We start from the raw sequence: 19,401 nt of genomic DNA on the forward strand, positions 1-19,401 counted from the left end.
AGCCCATGCTAAGACTGCTGGACTACACGAAAGGATTTGTGGTTAAATGCGATGCAAGCAAGCAAGACATGGGCGTTGTACTGTGCCAAAAGGGTGAGAGCGATGAGAAACACTCCGTCCTTTATGCAAGTCGGAAACTCACTAGTGGAGGACAGGCGTACAGCGATACTGAGAAAGAATGCGCATGTCTCAAACGGGCTGTTAAATAGTTGGGCTCGAAATTGGGCTTCGAGCCTGCTTAAAAACGGGCTCGAAGTTCGTCATCAAAATGGACCAGTGTCTTCTCAAGTGGTTGCAGACAGCGTCTAGCCTAAAGTGGCCGTCTCCTGCACTGGAGTCTCGCTTTGCAGCAATATTCTTTTGAGATACACAACAAAAAGGAGGCTCTCAACGGCAATGCTGATGGCTTGAGTCGAAGGCTCTAGATCGAGAATCAGCTTCAAACGTTTCATGAAACTCGTTTATTTTTCTTGACGTAGGAATAGAAGGGTCTTACTTTGATTTACGCAGTTTTGTTGTCATGTCTTGTGAAGCGTATGGTAAGCTCATGTATGTATTTAGTGTTGCTGTAAGTTCTGTAAAACTGTCACTTTTGAGTGTTAAATAAGCCTGGCAGAGCTCAGGAAGCATTTGTCTTGCACTTGTTGAATGAGCGGCTGAGCCTCGGTGTAGTTCTTCCGATGCATGCAATGAACAAGAAACTGTTGCAGACCCTTCTGAGGCATCTAGACTTGGACCAACATGTAGAGCGACGTGGTAAAACGCCCGGAGTGTTTCGTGCTCCAGAAAGCTGTGCAACAACCGACGACTACAAGCACCAACCTGCATCATCTCTCCAGTCAGCGGATGTCATCCCCTGCCCATGGGGATCTCCTTCAGCGGCAATGCAGTCTGTTATGGTTCACTTTGTGCGGTTATGAATGGAACAGATGCCAAACACCTGAGACACGACGTGCCTAACCATCACGCTCATCAACATGAAAAGACTTGTCAGTCATGTGTGTATCCAACGGGATTATGCACCAGCAGAAATCCTACTCTCCTCTGTCCTACACTCACCACCTCTACGCCGGGGATTGGTTTCTGTCCGTATTTCTCTCATGTGGGTTGACCCAGCTGACAGGGCCCTCTACCAGGGAGCAAGAGAGACTGAGGTTGCCGGGATAGTGGGAGGTATAAGAAGGACAGCGAGATCCCACGTGAAAACACTCCTCTGCCCTTGCGTGCAGCAGCACGCACGCTGAACATTTCTGTCGTTTTTTTCTTGGAGCGCACCGCTCACCCGTAACAATGTATTAAACTTGTGTTAGTATTTGTTTTTACATCATCTCATCTACCCTGCCAGACCCTTTCCGAAGGTCAACCTGGTTCGAGCTCCAAGCAGATGCAGTTGAAGGACGTCGAAACCGCATCCCCGTAACAAGTGGCAGCCGTAACACCCTTCACTCATGCTCCATGCTACAGTTACCAGCTTTACATCATACTATTCCCCTCTCACAGACTGTCTGTTGCCTTTAGCAAGCTGTATCGTGAGTGGGGAATAAGCACTGACAAGGCGTGCAGGCCTTGTATTGGTGAGAAGTGTAGCCTCACCGCTGAAAGATGCTGCTCTTCATTCCAGCTGAAGAGTTAACACACTGTGTGCTACAGCATTTTATAGAATCTTTATTCACAGGCTAAAATGAAGTGAACAGAAATTTAAACATTTAGCCGACCATAGTGCTTCATGAAATAATCAGGACATCATGGTATCTGGCAGAAAAATGCTGCAAATTGCACAAATCTTGCAACAGTTCGGCAGCACCATCAACACAACATCCCTAATGAATTCTTAACAATTATGGTATATTAAAGGTATGCCGCTTCACCTATTTAATTAAATGGCTAGCCTTTTCTTTTTTGACAGCTATAGGTATTTCACATGCAACACCTTTCTTCCTGTAATTTGAACAGGTGTTGAATCAACTGTTTAAGCTGAACAAAGAAATATGTACGCTTGTACACAGAACTTTCTCACAGGCATAAAAAAAGTTCTTCACCCATTTATAGCATAATGCTGCAGATGAACCAATTTGGGTTCCTCAAAAAGAAAACAGTGAAGTTTAAGAAAAATTCATCCCAGTTTGGGAATAAAATTAAGGCTCAGAGCAGTTGCTCCACTAAGCGAGCCAATGAGGAGGCTAGCAGCTGCTTGCACAAGGAAAAATTAATCTCCAACTGAAGCACTTGGAGCTGGAACACCAATTAAGCCCTACAACATCCCTTAAGAGGAAGCTTTAGCTCGGGCCCAACTCCGATGCGGCCTTTTCAAATACATGTAATACGCAAAAACGTTTTTCTGAGATAACCCCTGAACTGATCTTAATGAAATTTGTTGAATTTGGGAGAGAAAGTTAAATTCTAGTAACTGTTGAAAGCAGAATTTCGATTTGAGGCCTGAATTTTGTTACAAGAATTTTCAAAAATTCGAAAGACACCTGGAAATTGTTGATATCCTCGCCTTCCTCGACTACACCCGGGGGGGGAGGGGGGGGTGACAGAAGCCCTATGGGCCCCGAGTGCCAGACGACCTAGCTACGCCACTGGTGGCAAAAGAAGCACTTTACAATGTAAATAAGTTACATGCTATATGTATGTACATAGACACACAGGATAAACATTGTATGTATAAAGAATGTGAGAAAAAGAAGACTGAGCAAAATGTACACCAGAATAAATAAACTCTTCTTTGCAGGACGCAGGTTTTGATTTTTTTGCACATGCATCTGGAATAGATTACACAATTCAAAATGGTCAAGCAAGAGTAATCACCATGTACCAAGCAAGCAAGACACTAAGTACCATAACAATCAGACTCCTTGGAAATGTTTTGGAAATTCACGCGAAATTCAGCCACACAAAATTTGCGAACTGTGGCACACAGCTGGCCGGCTCTCACTTTTGCATAAAAGCAGCCGTATGCTGGTAGCTGTTGTCGTGCAATATGTATATCTTAAATCTTTTATGATGACTGTAGCGCCAGAAAGCAAAACAACAGAAAGCAAGCCAAAAGATGCAAAACTGCCAACAAAATTCCGACGAGATGCAGCCATGTGAGGCGATTGATTCAGCTATACCAAATTTACTATATGTTTACAGACTGCGTATTAAGCAAGCTGTATTAGTAAATAACATTACTGCGATGACATAGTGGCCACTTGCAAGTCGCAAGAGATGAGAACGAAAAACATGTGGCAATACCATTTAGCTGTTGCCATGCAGGCTTGCAATAATGGCAGTGATTTTGATAGCACCTGCTTAGGTCCAGTTTAATGTTTATTAATAAAGCAGGACTGCACTGCATTCTAAAGAAAAAATTTTCGAGAACTTGCACCAAACAGCTCAAATTTGATAAAATACCTCAAACTCTGAGGTTTAGATGCTATATTCGCAAAAGGGAAGTTCAGACCCCATTTTCTACAGTAGTAAACTGTTTCTGCCAAATGGATAAAAATAGGGCTTTGAAACAATACTTTACCAGCCGAGACCAACTGACTGCTGCTCCTTAATGTCTCTTCAAGGTGTGATTGTGTGCACATTCTCTGTATCGTGCAGTTTCAGAAGAGGGGAACCTAGTGAAAGCAAGAGTGCTTAGAAGTCCTACCATCTCAATCATTACTTGTTTCTTGCCTGCAAGTCTCCAATGCATGCACTAAATTAACTTGTACAGACAAAGAGTGGTACAAGAAAATTCACCTTACCTTAATTGAATAAAGAAGCATACTTCCTTCTATATTGCATTTTATTTAGCAATATGTTTAAACCAATTTATCTAACCAAAGTGCTTCATGTGCACCTTATGAATGAAAGCTCTGCGCAAAAGCCTGAGCTTCCAACAACCAACCCTTACCAGCTAGCCAAGCACATGGGCAAGAATTTTGTTCATACACCACACACAGCACAGCATGCATGCACGCACACACACCACAAAAAAAAATAAAGAAAACTGGACTAGGTGTGTATAAAACACAGTGCAAGTGCATCAAATACATAACACCTCTAATGAAGACCCATAGCTGTAAAAATGTGGAATGCGCAGAGAAGAACAGTGGTCCCGAATGAAATCAATGTGAACAGTGCACATGCCAAACTACAATGAAGTACATTTACTGGTGTTTTTTAGATAGTTGCAAAATGCAAGAAAGCACACTTAGTATGAAAGACATTCACACATAGTAAATAACCGTTCTTCCAGACTGAGGGCGATGTAAAAGTCCATCTGTATCCGCTGAAATATGCACTCCGATCCCCTCATTTGTTTTTCCATATTTGTATCTTATGGTTCACACACACAAAAACTCAATACCTGGCCTACTATAGCAAATACGCTGTCATGATGAGTAAATGTGATACTTATAAAAAATTACTTTTCTGTTTATACATTCATTCCTTTTCAACTAAAAACAAACTGATAAAGGAACAAAGAAAACAGATTGCTGCAGAACATTTCTTTACAGGCTTTTAAATGTGGCAGCTAAAGAACAATCTAAGAAAACTTTCCATTAAAGTACATGGAGTGGCAGTACCACTCATGATAGTTTCAATTAGCACCACATGGTGCTTAAATGCAATGGCATTAAGACGTTCTTTTGGAATTGCCACAGAACATAACCAATATCCAGACAATGAGCCTGGGTGCTCAATAAGTGAATATTCAACCATATGCCAAATATGGCCGTAAAGTGAGAAGACGTGATCACATTATTCATTTCTGCTGAACAACAAAGGTAATCTGTGCCATGGAACTTAAATGTCAGAGGTTGTGGCTCTTGTGCACACGTGTGGTGGCCATGGGCCCTACAATGCATTCAATAAAATATGCATTTTAAAGTACTGGACCACTCTTTTGTTTTTTTGCTAAGTTTTTTTGCAACAGTTGTAACCTCTGAATGAAGTCAGATATACCCTCACTTGTCCTCTTCCTGCCTAAGTGGCGACATCCTATACAAGCGGAACTTTCACCTTACGGCAACCGTTTTCCTGGTCGTTGTTCCCGCTACTCTCCGCGACGACGTTCTACGTGCATGCCACGACGAACCAATGTCCGGGCATCTTGGTTTCACGCGTACTCTCGCGAGGATCAAGCAGAAGTACTATTGGCGAAAACTCACAAAAACCGTGAAGCAGTACGTCAGCAGTTGTCGAGATTGCCAGCGTCGTAAAGTTCCACCACAGAAACCAGCCGGTCTGCTTCAGCCTGTCCGACCTCCTTGTTCACCTTTTGAACAAGTCGGGATGGATTTACTCGGCCCATTTCCCAAGTCTTCGGCTGATAACCGCTGGATCGTTGTCGCCACCGATTACCTCACTCGATACTGCGAAACACAAGCCGTTCAGCGCGCTACTGCTTCAGATGTTGCTAACTTCTTTATCAAAAATATCGTCCTTCGACATGGTGCTCCCGCTGTTGTCATCACAGACCGTGGTACAGCCTTCACTGCCCAGTTGGTCCGAGATATTCTGCAGCTGAGCGGAACAACGCACCGTACAGCAACTGCGTATCACCCGCAGACTAACGGTTTAACTGAGCGTCTCAACAAAACGACTGCGGATATGCTTTCCATGTATGTTGCCACGGATCATAAAAATTGGGACGAACTGCTCCCGTATGTGACATTCGCGTACAACACTGCCCTACAAGAAACCACCGGGTTTCCTCCTTTTTGTCTGGTCTACGGACGCGACGTCACCACTATGCTTGACGTGATGCTCCTATCAACTTCATCTCAACCTACCGCACCAGATACAGACGCCTTTGTTCAGCGTGCCGAAGCAGCGCGGCACCTTGCGCGTGCTATCATGTACCGCCATACCAAACAACCTCCGGCACCGGAAATCATTCTGCATTTTGTTTAGAATGCTTTTTTGCGCTCGACCAGACATTTCGGCACGAACATTGTGAACTCGAACTGGATTTCATGGCATTGCCCATACACCGGGAGTCCCATAACACAAGGAGCCTCATTCGAGCACAAAGTTTCCAGAGCGTTTTGATCGTAAGTGAGCTCGTCGCGGCATCTCGCGGAGGCCACGGAATCTACGGAGTGCATGGATTTCAATTCCAAAATTTTATGGGCATAAAGTTCTCATAAACTTTTGCAGCGAAAGATGCTTTGACATTTCGATGGTCTAGATTTTCAATTCGAGAACTTTGTGGGTTCGATGTCCTCATAAACATTCAACGCCACAGTGCATTGACTTTTCTAAAGTCATACATCGCATCATACAATGAGACAAGCCAAATCAACACACTATAAGACAAGTTGACAAAGCACACAGCGAGGTCCGATGAGATGAAGCATTGTGGTGGTTCATTTGTGCTGTCATATCACAGAAAAGAATATCAACATTTTTTTCACCTGTGCCAAAGCATCCATGTCAAGACACTAAAGTCAGCAATAGTAACTATATTCTTATTTTCCTGCTTTGACGTTTATTCGCGCGGACACATTGAGCCTCTTCAATTTTCTTGTTCTCACTACCCACGGGCTGCCAGAGCCAGCTTGCATTTTTCTCGCATGCATTTTTCTCGTGTTGCCCCGACCACCACATGGCACACTTGGGTGTCTGTTTGTTTCACCTGGCAGAGTTTTGGAGATTTTCGAGAAAAGGAAACAATGGTCACTCGCTGCCATCACTATGGGGACTCGACAGATTGCAATAAGTTTGCTTGAGCACAACCTCTCCAGAAAGTCTTGTCTCGCCAGTGTAGTCTACTGAGCAGTATGCATAGGGTTATCTGTGGACCAAGTGTCTAACGTTTTCTTCTATATTCCTTCGGTAGCTACATTAAGTGCCCAAACTAGGCTTCAATTGTGGCCAACATGCTTTCCTTTGAGTTTTTTTTTATTATTATTTTGGTGCCACCACCCCCCAAAATAAATAAAAAGACATTGTTGTGTCGCAGTGAACTGTCGCATGGGGGAAGTTCAATTTTGTTACTTCTTTTGCGGAAAGTATTCGGTCATGGGACGCGTCAGTTACCGGATACTCTTATTATATTATTATATTATATTATTATATTACATTATTATATTATATTAGCACTTAACCATTTCAATGACCTTGCATAGTTCCATAAATGTTTGCTCGTTACCATTTGTTTATGGCTACTGCAACAAATGGTGTCACCACTATCGTCAAAGTGTTCGCCCCAATAGCAGTTGCTGCACACACATTTTCTTCCATCTTGCATCATGAATTACCATAATGGCAACAATACCAAGACAAATTATCTTTGTGTTGTACAGTTTGCAAAAGAATATAGAATTTAGCATCCACCCCATAAAATGTGTTGCGAAGTATAAATTTTCATGCATCAGCTGACTAGCAATTAAAGCTACATTGTAAGAGCAACTTCAATTTTCTTTGTGCTGGTATTTGACAGTACTGCTTTAAAGAAAAAGCATTGCAAAGGCACAAGAGAAGCATGGGGATTCTGTTTTCACTACTTATTACTTCTCTCTCTGTCCCTTGTGGTTTTGTGTTTCCTGTTTCCTTGAATGCGTACCAACTTGTCCAGTTAGAAATCATACTGCAGCACTGGTCAGGCTTTCAGAGTGGCAAGTCATAACATTGGTAAATCTGTGACAGCTGTCTTCTGTTTTTTTCTTAATTCAGCAACAAGATTCCCATATGTGAAACAGAATACAGTGAAGTCTACTTTTGTGTTTGGTTGTCATTTCAAACATGCGTGGACAACAGTTGTACCGGACTCAACAGACCTCAAACACTCTTGCATAATTGCTTGCATCACTGTGATGCAAAAGATAACAAAGCACAGAATGAAGACAACAAATGCATCCCGACTGAATATACACATCCTGCACAAACTCATCAGAAGCACAAGGCAACAGTTCTCAGAAAAACAAAAGGTCACATCATTCACCAAACTGAGGCCCATGGGCAGCCTTCCACTATCTCAACAAACACACATTTTTGCACAGGGAAAGCACACAACATATCAATAGTTCAGTTCTACAAACACTGTGTGATGTATAGAGCCAAAGTGAGCACTGTGATAAAGTGCAGGGGTGAAATAACAGAGTGCAGCAATTTACTCCAGCTCCAGTGATAACCGTGGGGAATCCAATGCTTGCTCACTGATGGTTCTCAGGGGAGACCGTCGGCACTCGGGTGGTGTCGTAGACTCGGGTGTTGAGTCTGTGCTGGTAATAACTGCATCCTGGTAGTTAACAATGTCCCTCGTTAGTTCTTTGGGAAGGGGGCTGTCCACTATAAGGTGCAGAGATATTCCTTCCAGCCATTTCTGAAGCAGCTCAAATGGTGGTCTGCATATCAAAGAATGTAAATAAATACTTTCAGATGCTCTGTTTGTGGAGTCATGATATGGACTCAACAGAGCCCAATGAACCTGCCAAATAATGTACATGGGAAAAAGGACAAGACTAACTGACAGTAAAGAAGTACTATATTTCCCGGTCTATAAGTCGCACCCTCTCTAAATAGCAGTTTCTCAGAAAAAAAAACAAAAAAAAAACTTATCTAAGTCGCATCGGTGTACGAGGGTGAATCAGAAAGTCTTTGCCATGTTTTTTATTAGCCAAAATAAAGTACATACAGGTAATTACAAATATATGTACTATTCTACGCACCTTACACTACAGTGAAAGCTCATTAATTTGAACTTCAATAATTCGAATTTATGGATAATTCGAACTGTACGATTTGGTCTGGCCAAGCTTCACAGAAGTCTATGTATAAAAAAGCCTGTTAATTCGAACGCGAGAAGGTTCCGCCACGGATAATTCGAACTACGCGCCACCGTGCCAGCGGCTTGGCGCCTGGCACACGGTCAGAGAAACGCGCCTACTGCCTACACACACAGCTGCATCGCCTCAGGAATGGAGAGAACGGCGAGAGAAGGCAAAACCGGGAAAAATCTATCCGGCGTGGGATCGGCCAGAAGGCAGCAGCGGCTGCCTCCTCTACGTTCTACGTGACCTCCGAGACTTCTTGCCCGTCGCATATCTCGGAGGCTTTGCAAATCTTGTGTAGCTGCTGATGTTGCGCGGCAGTTGGTGAGGCAAGCACCAAAACACAGCGAATCAAGTGTGTCGCAGCTGCACTTGCAATCAAGAACCGACTAATCGGGGCCTTCGCCACCTTCACATGTTGAGCGTCTTTGTCTCGGCAGTCTTCATCGGTTGTGCACGTCTGTTTTCATTAGGATGTACCGGCCGTCGCGATTCTTTATGATGGTGCTAAGCCTCGGCTAATGTTCGTTTCGATGGACATGGGGGGTGTGGCACAGTCGGACCCAGAGCTGCGACTTGAAGGTGGCGTGTGCCCGCAGCACACACCATCACTTTTTGACATGCCAAATTTCTGACATGCCCTACTGCTTCCAAATCGCAGTGTACCGTTGTTCTCCTTCACTTTCGTTAATTAGAACTTTCGTTAATTCAAACTGAAGCGGCTTTCCCTTGCGGTTCAAATTAACGAGCTTTTACTGTATTTTTACACATAGTGCCTACACCGGTTCAGACATTTATCCTATCGCAGCACTAAACTTGACATGGCCCTGTGCGGCATTGCAGTCAGTCAGCGACGCATGCGGCCGCCACGAATGCTCATTGTCATGCAAGTCTTATAGGCCTTTTGCGAACTCACAAAACCGCCACGTCACACTTCTCAAAGTGAGACACCTTTCCTCATACATGGGCTGCATTTCCTCATGGATTCGCATGGGCATTCGTCCCTTGATCCATCGAAAATGAATCGCACTTCGTTGCTCGTACACTGTGGATGTGTGAAACACAACCGCCATCTTCAACAACTGACAGCAGCGCCGTGCAGCGGAGCTACCAGCAAATAAGGCCGGGCTGGTCCAAGAAAGGTCAAACGCTGGAAATGGATATGTTGACTTCGTATTTACAGCCATAATTTGGCTAAAAAAAAAAATGAGGAAGACTTTCTGATTTTCCCTTGTTTAACATGCACCTGTTCATTCAGTAAGCGATAAAAAAATAAATACAGTGACGTTTCACTTCATGAATGCGGGTCACATGCAAGTAGTGATATGGGCAGTCTTGGCGCATTTCTGCCGTCATGGCCGCCACAATGTTCCATATTGTCACGTGGTGGTGACGTTGAAGAACACAGTAGCAATTCTGTGAAATACAAAACTAACTTTTATTGCGCGAACCTGTGCCCACAAAAACAGGCTACACTTATAGCACAAAGATAGTGGCGAGCACGGTCGGTGATCGTCGAAAATCTGATGAGCAGGTCAAGCGCGTCGGCTTTTATACATCAGTCGTCGAATGTTCCAGAGTTATCGCTGGGACCTGCGTGCCTTCCACAACATTCTACATTATTTGCGTCGCGCATATACGCAATCAGATTACACAAGCTTCAGTCACAGACAGCGGATGGAAGCATCGATAACATTCTAGAAACTTCCGATAGATGCAGGCGCGTCCTGCGCTGTGCAATAACATTTGTTTGGCGGTGAAACGTGTCACCCGATAAAGGCAAACAAGTACACATGTCAATACCCCCCTTTTAAAAAGCATCAACCCGATGATGCAAACGGAAGTAATAAAGAAAAACACCCGTAGCAAAGAGAACAACAAAATAAGGAAGCTTGACAGCGTCCAAAAAATGGTTTAAGATGCACCACGTGGACCACTTCAGGTCGTGCGCGGCGCCGCTGTGAATGCAAAATGCCGTCTGGCACGACCTCATAGTCCAGTGCGCCAATACGTCGAATGACCTTGTAGGGTCCGAAATAGCGTCGCAATAGTTTCTCACTCAGTCCTCTTTGGCGTAACGGGGTCCAAACCGAAACACGGTCGCAGGGCTGGTACTCGACAAAGCGTCGTCGGAGGTTGTAGTGTCGGCTGTCGGTACGCTGCAGGTTCTTTATCCGTAGGCGGGCGAGCTGTCGGGCTTCTTCGGCGCACTGGAGATAGGTAGCGACGTCAAGATTCTCTTCGTCAGTGACGTGCGGCAGCATGGCGTCGAACGACGTCGTCGGGTTCCTGCCATAAACCAACTTGAACAGCGTGATCTAGGTTGTTTCTTGCACCGCCGTGTTGTAAGCGAAGGTTACATATGGCAAAACCACGTCCCACATGTTGTGCTCGACGTCGACATACATTCCTAGCATGTCGGCGAGGGTCTTGTTCAGGTGCTCCGTGGGACCATTCATTTATGGATGGTAGGCAGTTGTCCTCCTGTGGCTTGTCTGGCTGTATTGCAGAATGGCTTGGGTGAGCTCTGCTGTAAAAGCTGTTCCTCTGTCGGTGATGAGGATTTCTGGGGCACCATGTCGCAGCAGGATGTACTTGCCGAAAAATTTTGCCACTTCAGCTGCGCTGCCTTTTGGTAGAGCTTTAGTTGCAGCGAAGTGGGTGAGATAGTCCGTCGCTACGACGATTCACTTATTCCCTGATGTTGACGTCGGAAACGGCCCCAACAATTTCATCCCGATCTGTTGGAATGGTCGGCGATGAGGTTCGATCGGCTGTAGTAATCCTGCTGGCCTTGTCGGTGATGTCTTGCGCCGCTGACAGTCTCGGTATGTCTTGACGTAACGGGCAACGTCAGCGGTCAGACACGGCCAGTAATACCTTTCCTGTATCCTCGACAGCGTCCGGGAGAATCCGAGGAGCCCAGCGGTTGGATCGTCATGTAGGGCGTGCAGTACTTCTGGATGCAGCGCTGACGGTACAACAAGACGGTAGCTGGCACGGACTGGTGCGAAGTTCTTCTTCACGAGCAGGTTGTTTTGTAGCATGAACGAAGACCACCCGCACTTAAAATGTCCTAGAGACAACGTCGGTGTTCCCTTCCAAATACTAGACGAGGCCTTTTATCTCGGGTCTGCTCGTTGCTGTTTTGTGAAGTCTTCCGCGCTTATTATTCCAAGGAAAGCGTCGTCGTCCTCGTCGTCTTGAGGCGGGGGATCGATGGAGGTGCGTGATAAGCAGTCGGCGTCAGAGTGTTTTCTTCCCGAGTTGTACATTAGCGTGACGTCATATTCTTGCAGTCTGAGGCTCCACCGCGCCAGCCATCCTGACGGGTCCTTTAAGTTAGCTAGCCAACACAATGCGTGATGGTCGCTGACGACTTTGAATGGCCTGCCATTGAGGTAAGGGCGGAATTTTGCTGTAGCCCAAATGATGGCGAGGCATTCCTTTTCAGTCGTTGAATAATTGCCTTCCGCTTTTGACAGCGACCGGCTAGCATAAGATATCACCCATTCAAGTCCGTCTTTCCTCTGGACTAGGACGGCACCGAGGCCTAGGCTACTGGCGTCAGTGTGGATTTCGGTATCGGCGTCCTCGTCTAAGTGTGCAAGTACCGGCGGCGACTGCATGCGTCATTTGAGTTCTTGAAATGCGTCGGCCTGCGGCGTTCCCCGCTTGAACTCGACGTCACATTTGGTTAGATGTGTTAGCGGCTCCGCGATGCGTGAAAAGTCCTTGACAAAGCACCTATAGTAGGCACACATGCCAAGGAATCTGTGCACTGCCTTCTTGTCGACTAGCTGCGGAAACTTTGCGATGGCAGCTGTCTTCTGTGGGTCGGGGCGTACTCCAGATTGGCTGATGACATGGCCTAGGAACAGAAGCTCATCGTAAGCGAAGTGGCACTTTTTCGGCTTCAGAGTGAGCCCTGATGACTTGATGGCCTCTAGTACTGTCGCAAGCCGCCTAAGGTGATCGTCGAAATTTCCGGCGGAGACGACGACGTCCTCGAAGTAAACAAGACAGGTCTGTAACTTCAATCCTGCTAACACCGCGTCCATGACGCGCTGGAACGTTGGAGGCGCCAAGCACAGTCCGAATGGCATCACCTTGAACTCGTACAGGCCGTCTGGTGTGATGAAGGCGGTTTTTTCGCGATCTCTCTCATCGACTTCCATTTGCCAGTAGCCAGACTTCAGATCCATCGACGACAAGTATTTTGCGGTGCAGAGCGGATCTAATGCGTCGTCTATCCGTGGTAGGGGGTATACATCCTTCTTTGGGATCCTGTTCAGTCGACGATAATCGACGCAGAAACGCAAGGTTCCGTCCTTTTTCTTCACCAAGACAACAGGGGATGCGCACGGGCTTTTAGACGGCTGGATGATGTCGTCGCGCAGCATTTCGTCGACTTGTTCTCTTATAGCTTCACGTTCTCGAGGCGAAACTCCGTAAAAGCTCTGGTGGAGTGGTCGAGCACACTCTTCAGTTATTATGCGATGCTTTGCAACTGGTGTTTGTCGAATCCTTGATGACGTCGAAAATCAGTCTTTGTATCGTTGGAGAAGACTTCTGATCTGTTGCTGCTTACTCATAGCAAGACTTAGATTCACGTCAAAGTCTGGTTCGGGGACTATGCTCATCGGGGGAGATGTGGCAGGATCGGAGAGGACAAAGGCATTGCTGGTTTCCACAATTTCCTCGATGTACGCGATTGTCGTGCCCTTGTTGATGTGCTTGAACTCTTGGCTGAAGTTGGTTAGCATAACTTCCGCTTTCCCTCCATGGAGTCGAGCGATCCCTCTTGCAACGCAAATTTCACGGTCGAGCATTAGATGTTGGTCGCCCTCGTTGACGCCTTCTACGTCAGCGGGTGTTTCGGTGCCGACAAAAATAATAATGCTGGAACGCAGCGAGATGCTCACTTGATCTTCGAGCAAACTCAAGGTGTGGTGACCACGAGAGCTCTCCGGTGGTATCGCTTGATTTTGTGCCAGCGTTATCGATTTCGACTTCAGGTCGATGATTGCGCCGTGTTGGTTCAGGAAGTCCATGCCAAGAATGATGTCTCGTGAACACTGTTGGAGGATAACGAAGGTGGCAGGTGTTACGTTTCGCCTCCGACGCGCGGTATAGCCGGCGCGGATGCAACGGACGCCGGGGCTTCGTTCAAAGCAGCGGACATTTTGGCCCGTTCAGCGCTGCCGCAACGCTTCCTGCCAAGCGCGTCCAGGCATGTTTCAATGCCATGTGTCTTCGTGTGTGTGTGTGTACATGTTGGTGCCCACGCTTGTCAAAGCGCGGCAGCCGGGGAGAGGAGCTCCCCAACTGTGAAGCGAGGAGGTCTGACCGGTGCCAGCCCGGCGGATGCATCACTTCTCGTCTCAACGTGTCCGGGCGCCGCCGTCATGAGCGCCTCATCCCGAGCCGTTCCTTCTTGCCCTCGACTCCGAGAGTATAAAAGCAGCAGCCCACGGACGCCGAGAGAGGCTCAGATTTCTTCCGTCAAGTAACGTGCTCTCCCGTCTCTCCACTTCGATCGACCTGACCGGCCGCTCTTTGGCGATGCTAGAATAAACAAGTTGTTCTGTTAGCAGTCGACTCATCCTTTGCCAGGACATTCCGATGCTTCCAGCTGTGCCCCAGGCCGCCAGGCCAACGCTACCCTTGGGGCTTGCGACCCAGATGCAACAACGGGCTGCCAGCGGTGAGATCGCGACAACAGAGGCCAGCAGCGAAGATATGCGGTTGACTGTATGCTGAGCAGCACAACGACCATCCGGGAGCAGTGCAACGAGCCCTGTGTGATGACTGGTTGCCTGCAGCGGAACGACTGCGCTGAATTCTTAGCTTTGCGGGACTTTCTTCTTCTGAGTTTTGCCAGGCTTTTGTTAGTGTCAGAAACAGAGCTGGTAATTGTGGTTGTCGTTGCTGCCGGGTTAGTTTGCGGCAAAACAATAGTAGGCAGTAGAGAAAGCAGCATTCAGAGCAGCCATTGATTGGAAGTCGTTGCGCAAACCGAAATTGCTGGAGCTCGCAAGAGAGTTGGGTCTGGATGTCTCAGACAAACTCAGAAAACCAGAACTGCTAAGGGCTATTCTTGAGTTAGAAGCTGAGGATGACGAGCTGTCGGAATGCCTTGAGACCATTGAGGAGAGGGAGACGGCAAAAAGACAGGAACGTAAAGAGCAAAAAGAGAAAGACGAGTGCGAACGTAAAGAACAAAAAGAGAAAGAAAAAGAGGAGCGCGACCGTCAACACGCTTTGGAAATGAAGCGTCTCGAGGTAGAGATGGAACGCGCTCGTAATGGAAGTCAGACACACGGTGGAGGAGAACGAGTATCGTTCAAAATGACTGACCTGATGCGGGCGTTTAAGCTTGGAGAGGACATTGGTTTGTTCCTGGCTAACTTTGAGCGAACATGCGAGAAGCAGGGGTTCTCTCAGCAAACGTGGCCACAGCGCTTGCTCACTTTGTTACCCGGCGAGAAGGCCGACGTAGTCGCTCGCTTGAAGGGAGAGGACGCACAGGATTTTGACCAAGTGAAATCGAGTCTGCTAAAAAAGTACAGGCTGTCAGCGGAGGCGTTCCATCGGAAGTTTCGGGAAAATGAGAAAGGCAGAAGTGAGTCATATACAGAGTTTGCCTACAGGCTTATGTCAAACATGCAGGAGTGGCTCAAAGAAGAGAAAGTGTTTGGTGACCACGAGAAAGTTCTGCAGTGTTTCGGGCTGGAACAGTTTTATAGTCGTTTACCTGAGAACATGCGGTACTGGGTCTTGGATAGGCCAGACGTTAGTACGGTAGCTAAAGCCGCCGAGCTAGCCGAGGAGATTGTGACGCGTCGGGCTCGCGGAGCTAAGGACGGTCAAAAGCGTGAATTTGGCTCCAAGTTTGAGAGGCCGAAGTTCACGCCCATGAGAGCAAGGGGGGACACACGTAGTGCGGATGCGAGTGAAAGCAGTCCGACCGAACGTAAGGAGACGGCGGCAGCCGAAGCCGAACGCAGAAAGCGGTTCGAGACGAGGCAAGCGCGCGTGTGTTATACGTGCCAGAAGCCGGGTCACTTTTCGGCGCAGTGTCCGGAAACAAAAACAAAAGTTGTGTTTTTGTCATTATGCAGCACTGACGAGAACATGAAGCTTCTCGAGCCTTACATGCGAGACCTCCTCGTGAACGGGAAAGAGTGCCGAGTGCTTCGTGATTCCGCAGCTACAATGGATGTAGTTCACCCCTCCTACGTAGAACCCGATATGTTCACGGGCGAGTGCGCATGGATCAAGCAAGCTGTGGAAGCTCATAGCGTGTGTTTGCCCGTAGCAAAAGTGCTTATTGAAGGACCTTTCGGAGCACTTGAGACGGAGGCCGCAGTGTCATCTATGCTGCCCCCCCCCCAGTACCCGTACCTATTTTCGAACAGGTCCGATCACCTCCTGCGCGAGAAGGGGCTTTTGTTTGGTGAGGCTAGCGTTCAGGCCTTAACCAGATCGAGAGTTCGGGAGCTCGCTGCAAAGGCGGTAGTTGCGGGGCCGACGTTGTCGAACAATGAGAAAGGATCGGAGGCGCAGCAAGCTCATATTCAGAGCACGTCCGAACTGAATAAAATTGAGCCTGTAGTGTTGAAGGCACCAGATACTGGAGAGGAAATGCCCGACACGGGAAAGTTAGAAGAGCTATCTGCAGATTTGCTCATCACGCCTACGTCAGATGGACTCAATAAGTTGCTAAAAGTCAGCCGGTCGGCTTTGATAGCCGAGCAAAAAAAGGATGGCAGCCTAGAAAACATGCGCTGCAATGTCAAGGAAGGTATCGCCAAGAAAAATGCTCGTTTTGTGGAAAGAGGTGGGGTCCTGTACCGGAAGTATCTAGACCGCAGGGGAGTGGAGTTCGATCAGCTGATCGTGCCTCAGTGCTACCGTCAGGATCTGTTGCGCTTGTCGCATGGGGGTTCGTGGTCCGGACACCTAGGAGTTAAGAAGACTAAGGACCGTCTCTTGCAAGAGTACTATTGGCCAGGGTGTTTTCGTGACGCAGAACACTTTGTGAGGACATGCGACACCTGTCAGCGGGTGGGCAAACCAGGGGACAAATCGAGGGCGCTGTTGAAGTTGGTACCTATCATTACAGAGCCTTTTAGACGGCTCGTTATTGATACAGTGGGACCTCTGCCGGTAACAACCACGGGGTACAGACACATTTTGACTGTGATCTGCCCAGCGACAAAGTTCCCTGAAGCAGTGCAGCTTAAAGAACTCAGCTCAGTTGAGATAGTCAATGCACTGCTGTCCATATTTGCGCGAGTTGGTTTTCCTGCGGAAATCCAGTCAGATCAGGACACAGTGTTTACTAGCGCTTTGACGACAGCCTTTCTCGAAAGGTGTGGTGTAAAGCTGTTACACAGCTCAGTGTACCACCCACAGTCGAATTCCGTTGAGAAGCTCCACTCCGTCATGAAGCGTGTGTTGAGAGCATTGTGGTTTGAACAACAAACTGACTGGGAGCTGTGTCTGCCTGGGGTGATATTTGCATTAAGGACCGCGCCGCATGCGGCTACGGGGTTTTCGCCAGCTGAGCTGGTGTACGGTCGCTCGCTGCGGTCTCCGCTTCGCATGCTTCGAGACGGATCACTGCCCTCTCCAATGGCTGCAGACCATCTCTTCCAAAAATGGCCGCCTCCTGCTCTGGAGCCTCGCTTTGCAACAATATTCCTTTGAGGTGCGTTACAAAAAGGGGAGTCTCAACGGTAACGCTGATGGCTTAAGTCGAGGCCCCTAACGTAGGAATCAGCCTCAAACTTATTTGTTACTGATGTTTTTCTTCCTGAGGCAGGATTTTTAACATATTGCTTTCGTTTAGTGTTTCAAAGTTATGACGTGCCTTCTAGTGCAATTTTCCAATTTGTGGACGCATTCTGAGTGCTGCTAGACTACTGTAAGGAACTAGGCAGTAGTATAAAAGGGGAAAGATCCTGGCATGGCTTAGCGAGGGTTGTGTCGTGCTTGCTGACTGAGCGGTTGAGTTTCGGCGTAGTTCTAACGCTTGCTGGGAACAAGAGAAAAAAATGGCAACTCTCCCGAAGTCACTTTGCAGTGTCCTGTGTGAACCTGAACGTGAGAACGAGGCCTTCTCTGTGCGCTGCACTCAAGAAACGCCGAGGGATGACTGACTTCGGTTATGAGCATCATCGAGCGACATCCCTCCGAGCAGCAGATGCAGTCCCCTGACCATCGGGATCTCCTTCTCCCGGCGGGGCAGTCTGTTACGTTTCGCCTCCGACGCGCGGTATAGCCGGCGCGGATGCAACGGACGCCGGGGCTTCGTTCAAAGCGGCGGACATTTTGGCCCGTTCAGCGCTGCCACAACGCTTCTTGCCAAGCACGTCCAGGCATGTTTCAATGCCACGTGTCTTCGTGTGTGTGTGTACATGTTGGTGCCCACGCTTGTCAAAGCGCGGCAGCCGGGGAGAGGAACTCTCCAACTGTCAAGCGAGGAGGTCTGACCGGCGCCGGCCCGGCGGATGCGTCGCTTCTCGTCTCAACGTGTCCGGGCGCCGCCGTCACGAGCGCCTCATCCCGAGCCGTTCCTTCTTACCCTCGACTCCGAGAGTATAAAAGCAGCAGCCCACGGACGCCGAGAGAGGCTCCGATTTCTTCTGTCGAGTAACGTGCTCTCCCGTCTCTCCACTTCGGTCGACCTGACTGGCCGCTCTTTGGCGATGCTAGAATAAACAAGTTGTTCTGTTAGCAGTCGACTCATCCTTTGCCAGGACCTTCGGATGCTTCCAGCTGTGCCCCAGGCCACCAGGCCAACGCTACCCTTGGGGCTTGCGACCCATTTGCAACACAGGGTAAGTCCGGTCATGAACAGTAATTCTTGCCACGCTGATTCCAGTCGGCGTAATGAGGATCTTCGTAGATGTGCCCGGCTTCTCCGCAGTAATAGCAAAGCGGACGGTGGTCAGGGGCGCGCCAAACGTCATTCTTGCTTGGAATGCCGCATGGGGTGACGGGTTGGCGTGCTGGCAGCTGGGGTGGTGCTGGACGACGGAACTGTGTCGTCACTGGGCCCTGCCGTGGGCGCAGAGGGGGAACGTGACGGCGGGCTACAGCGGCGTATGTCATCGCTTGCGGTTGAGGCTGCGGTGATTCAGGGGCTACTCCGAGTTGTTGTTGGAGCTCCTCACGTACGGCGTCGGCAATCGAAGCCACTTGAGGCTGTGATGACGGGAACAGCTTCTGTAGCTTCTCCCGCACGACCGCTCGGATAGTCTTGCGCAGGTCGTCGGTGGACAGTGGCTGAACTCCGGCGTAGCTTGTCGAGTTTGTGCGGCGGTTGAATTGCCGGTTCCGCATCTCGAGTGTCTTCTCGATGCTAGTGGCCTCGCGAAGATACTCGTCGACGGTCTTCGGTGGGCTTCGTACTATTCTGGCAAAGAGTTCCTCCTTCACACCACGCATGAGAAGGCGGACTTTCTTCTCGGTCATATCTGGGAGGTGTCCTCCAGCGGTCTGAATTTGGGGGCCTTCCCATGCAGTCTTAACTTTCTTCAACTGGGCGGCGATGTGCCCACTCATGACGGAGTAATCGGCCCCTGTATCGACCAAGGCGGTGACTGCGTGGCCGTCGAGAAGCACGTCGAGGTCG

At 48.3% G+C, this 19,401-nt stretch overlaps 1 protein-coding gene across 3 annotated transcripts in view; it reads right to left on the reverse strand.

Moving 5' to 3' along the window:
- Positions 1 to 1,645: 1,645 nt before the first annotated feature.
- Positions 1,646 to 19,401, reverse strand: part of LIMK1 (LIM domain kinase 1) — a 147,859-nt gene continuing 130,103 nt past the window's right edge. For all 3 annotated transcript variants that reach the window (XM_050169397.3, XM_055065653.2, XM_055065652.2), the window contains one exon: positions 1,646 to 8,330. In XM_050169397.3, the coding sequence (XP_050025354.1) occupies positions 8,096 to 8,330 (235 nt within the window). In that variant the 3' untranslated portion in view covers positions 1,646 to 8,095. The remainder of the gene's footprint in view (positions 8,331 to 19,401) is intronic.

This window comes from Dermacentor andersoni, chromosome 3 (assembly GCF_023375885.2).
Source record: "Dermacentor andersoni chromosome 3, qqDerAnde1_hic_scaffold, whole genome shotgun sequence".
In the NCBI taxonomy this organism is placed as follows: domain Eukaryota; kingdom Metazoa; phylum Arthropoda; class Arachnida; order Ixodida; family Ixodidae; genus Dermacentor; species Dermacentor andersoni.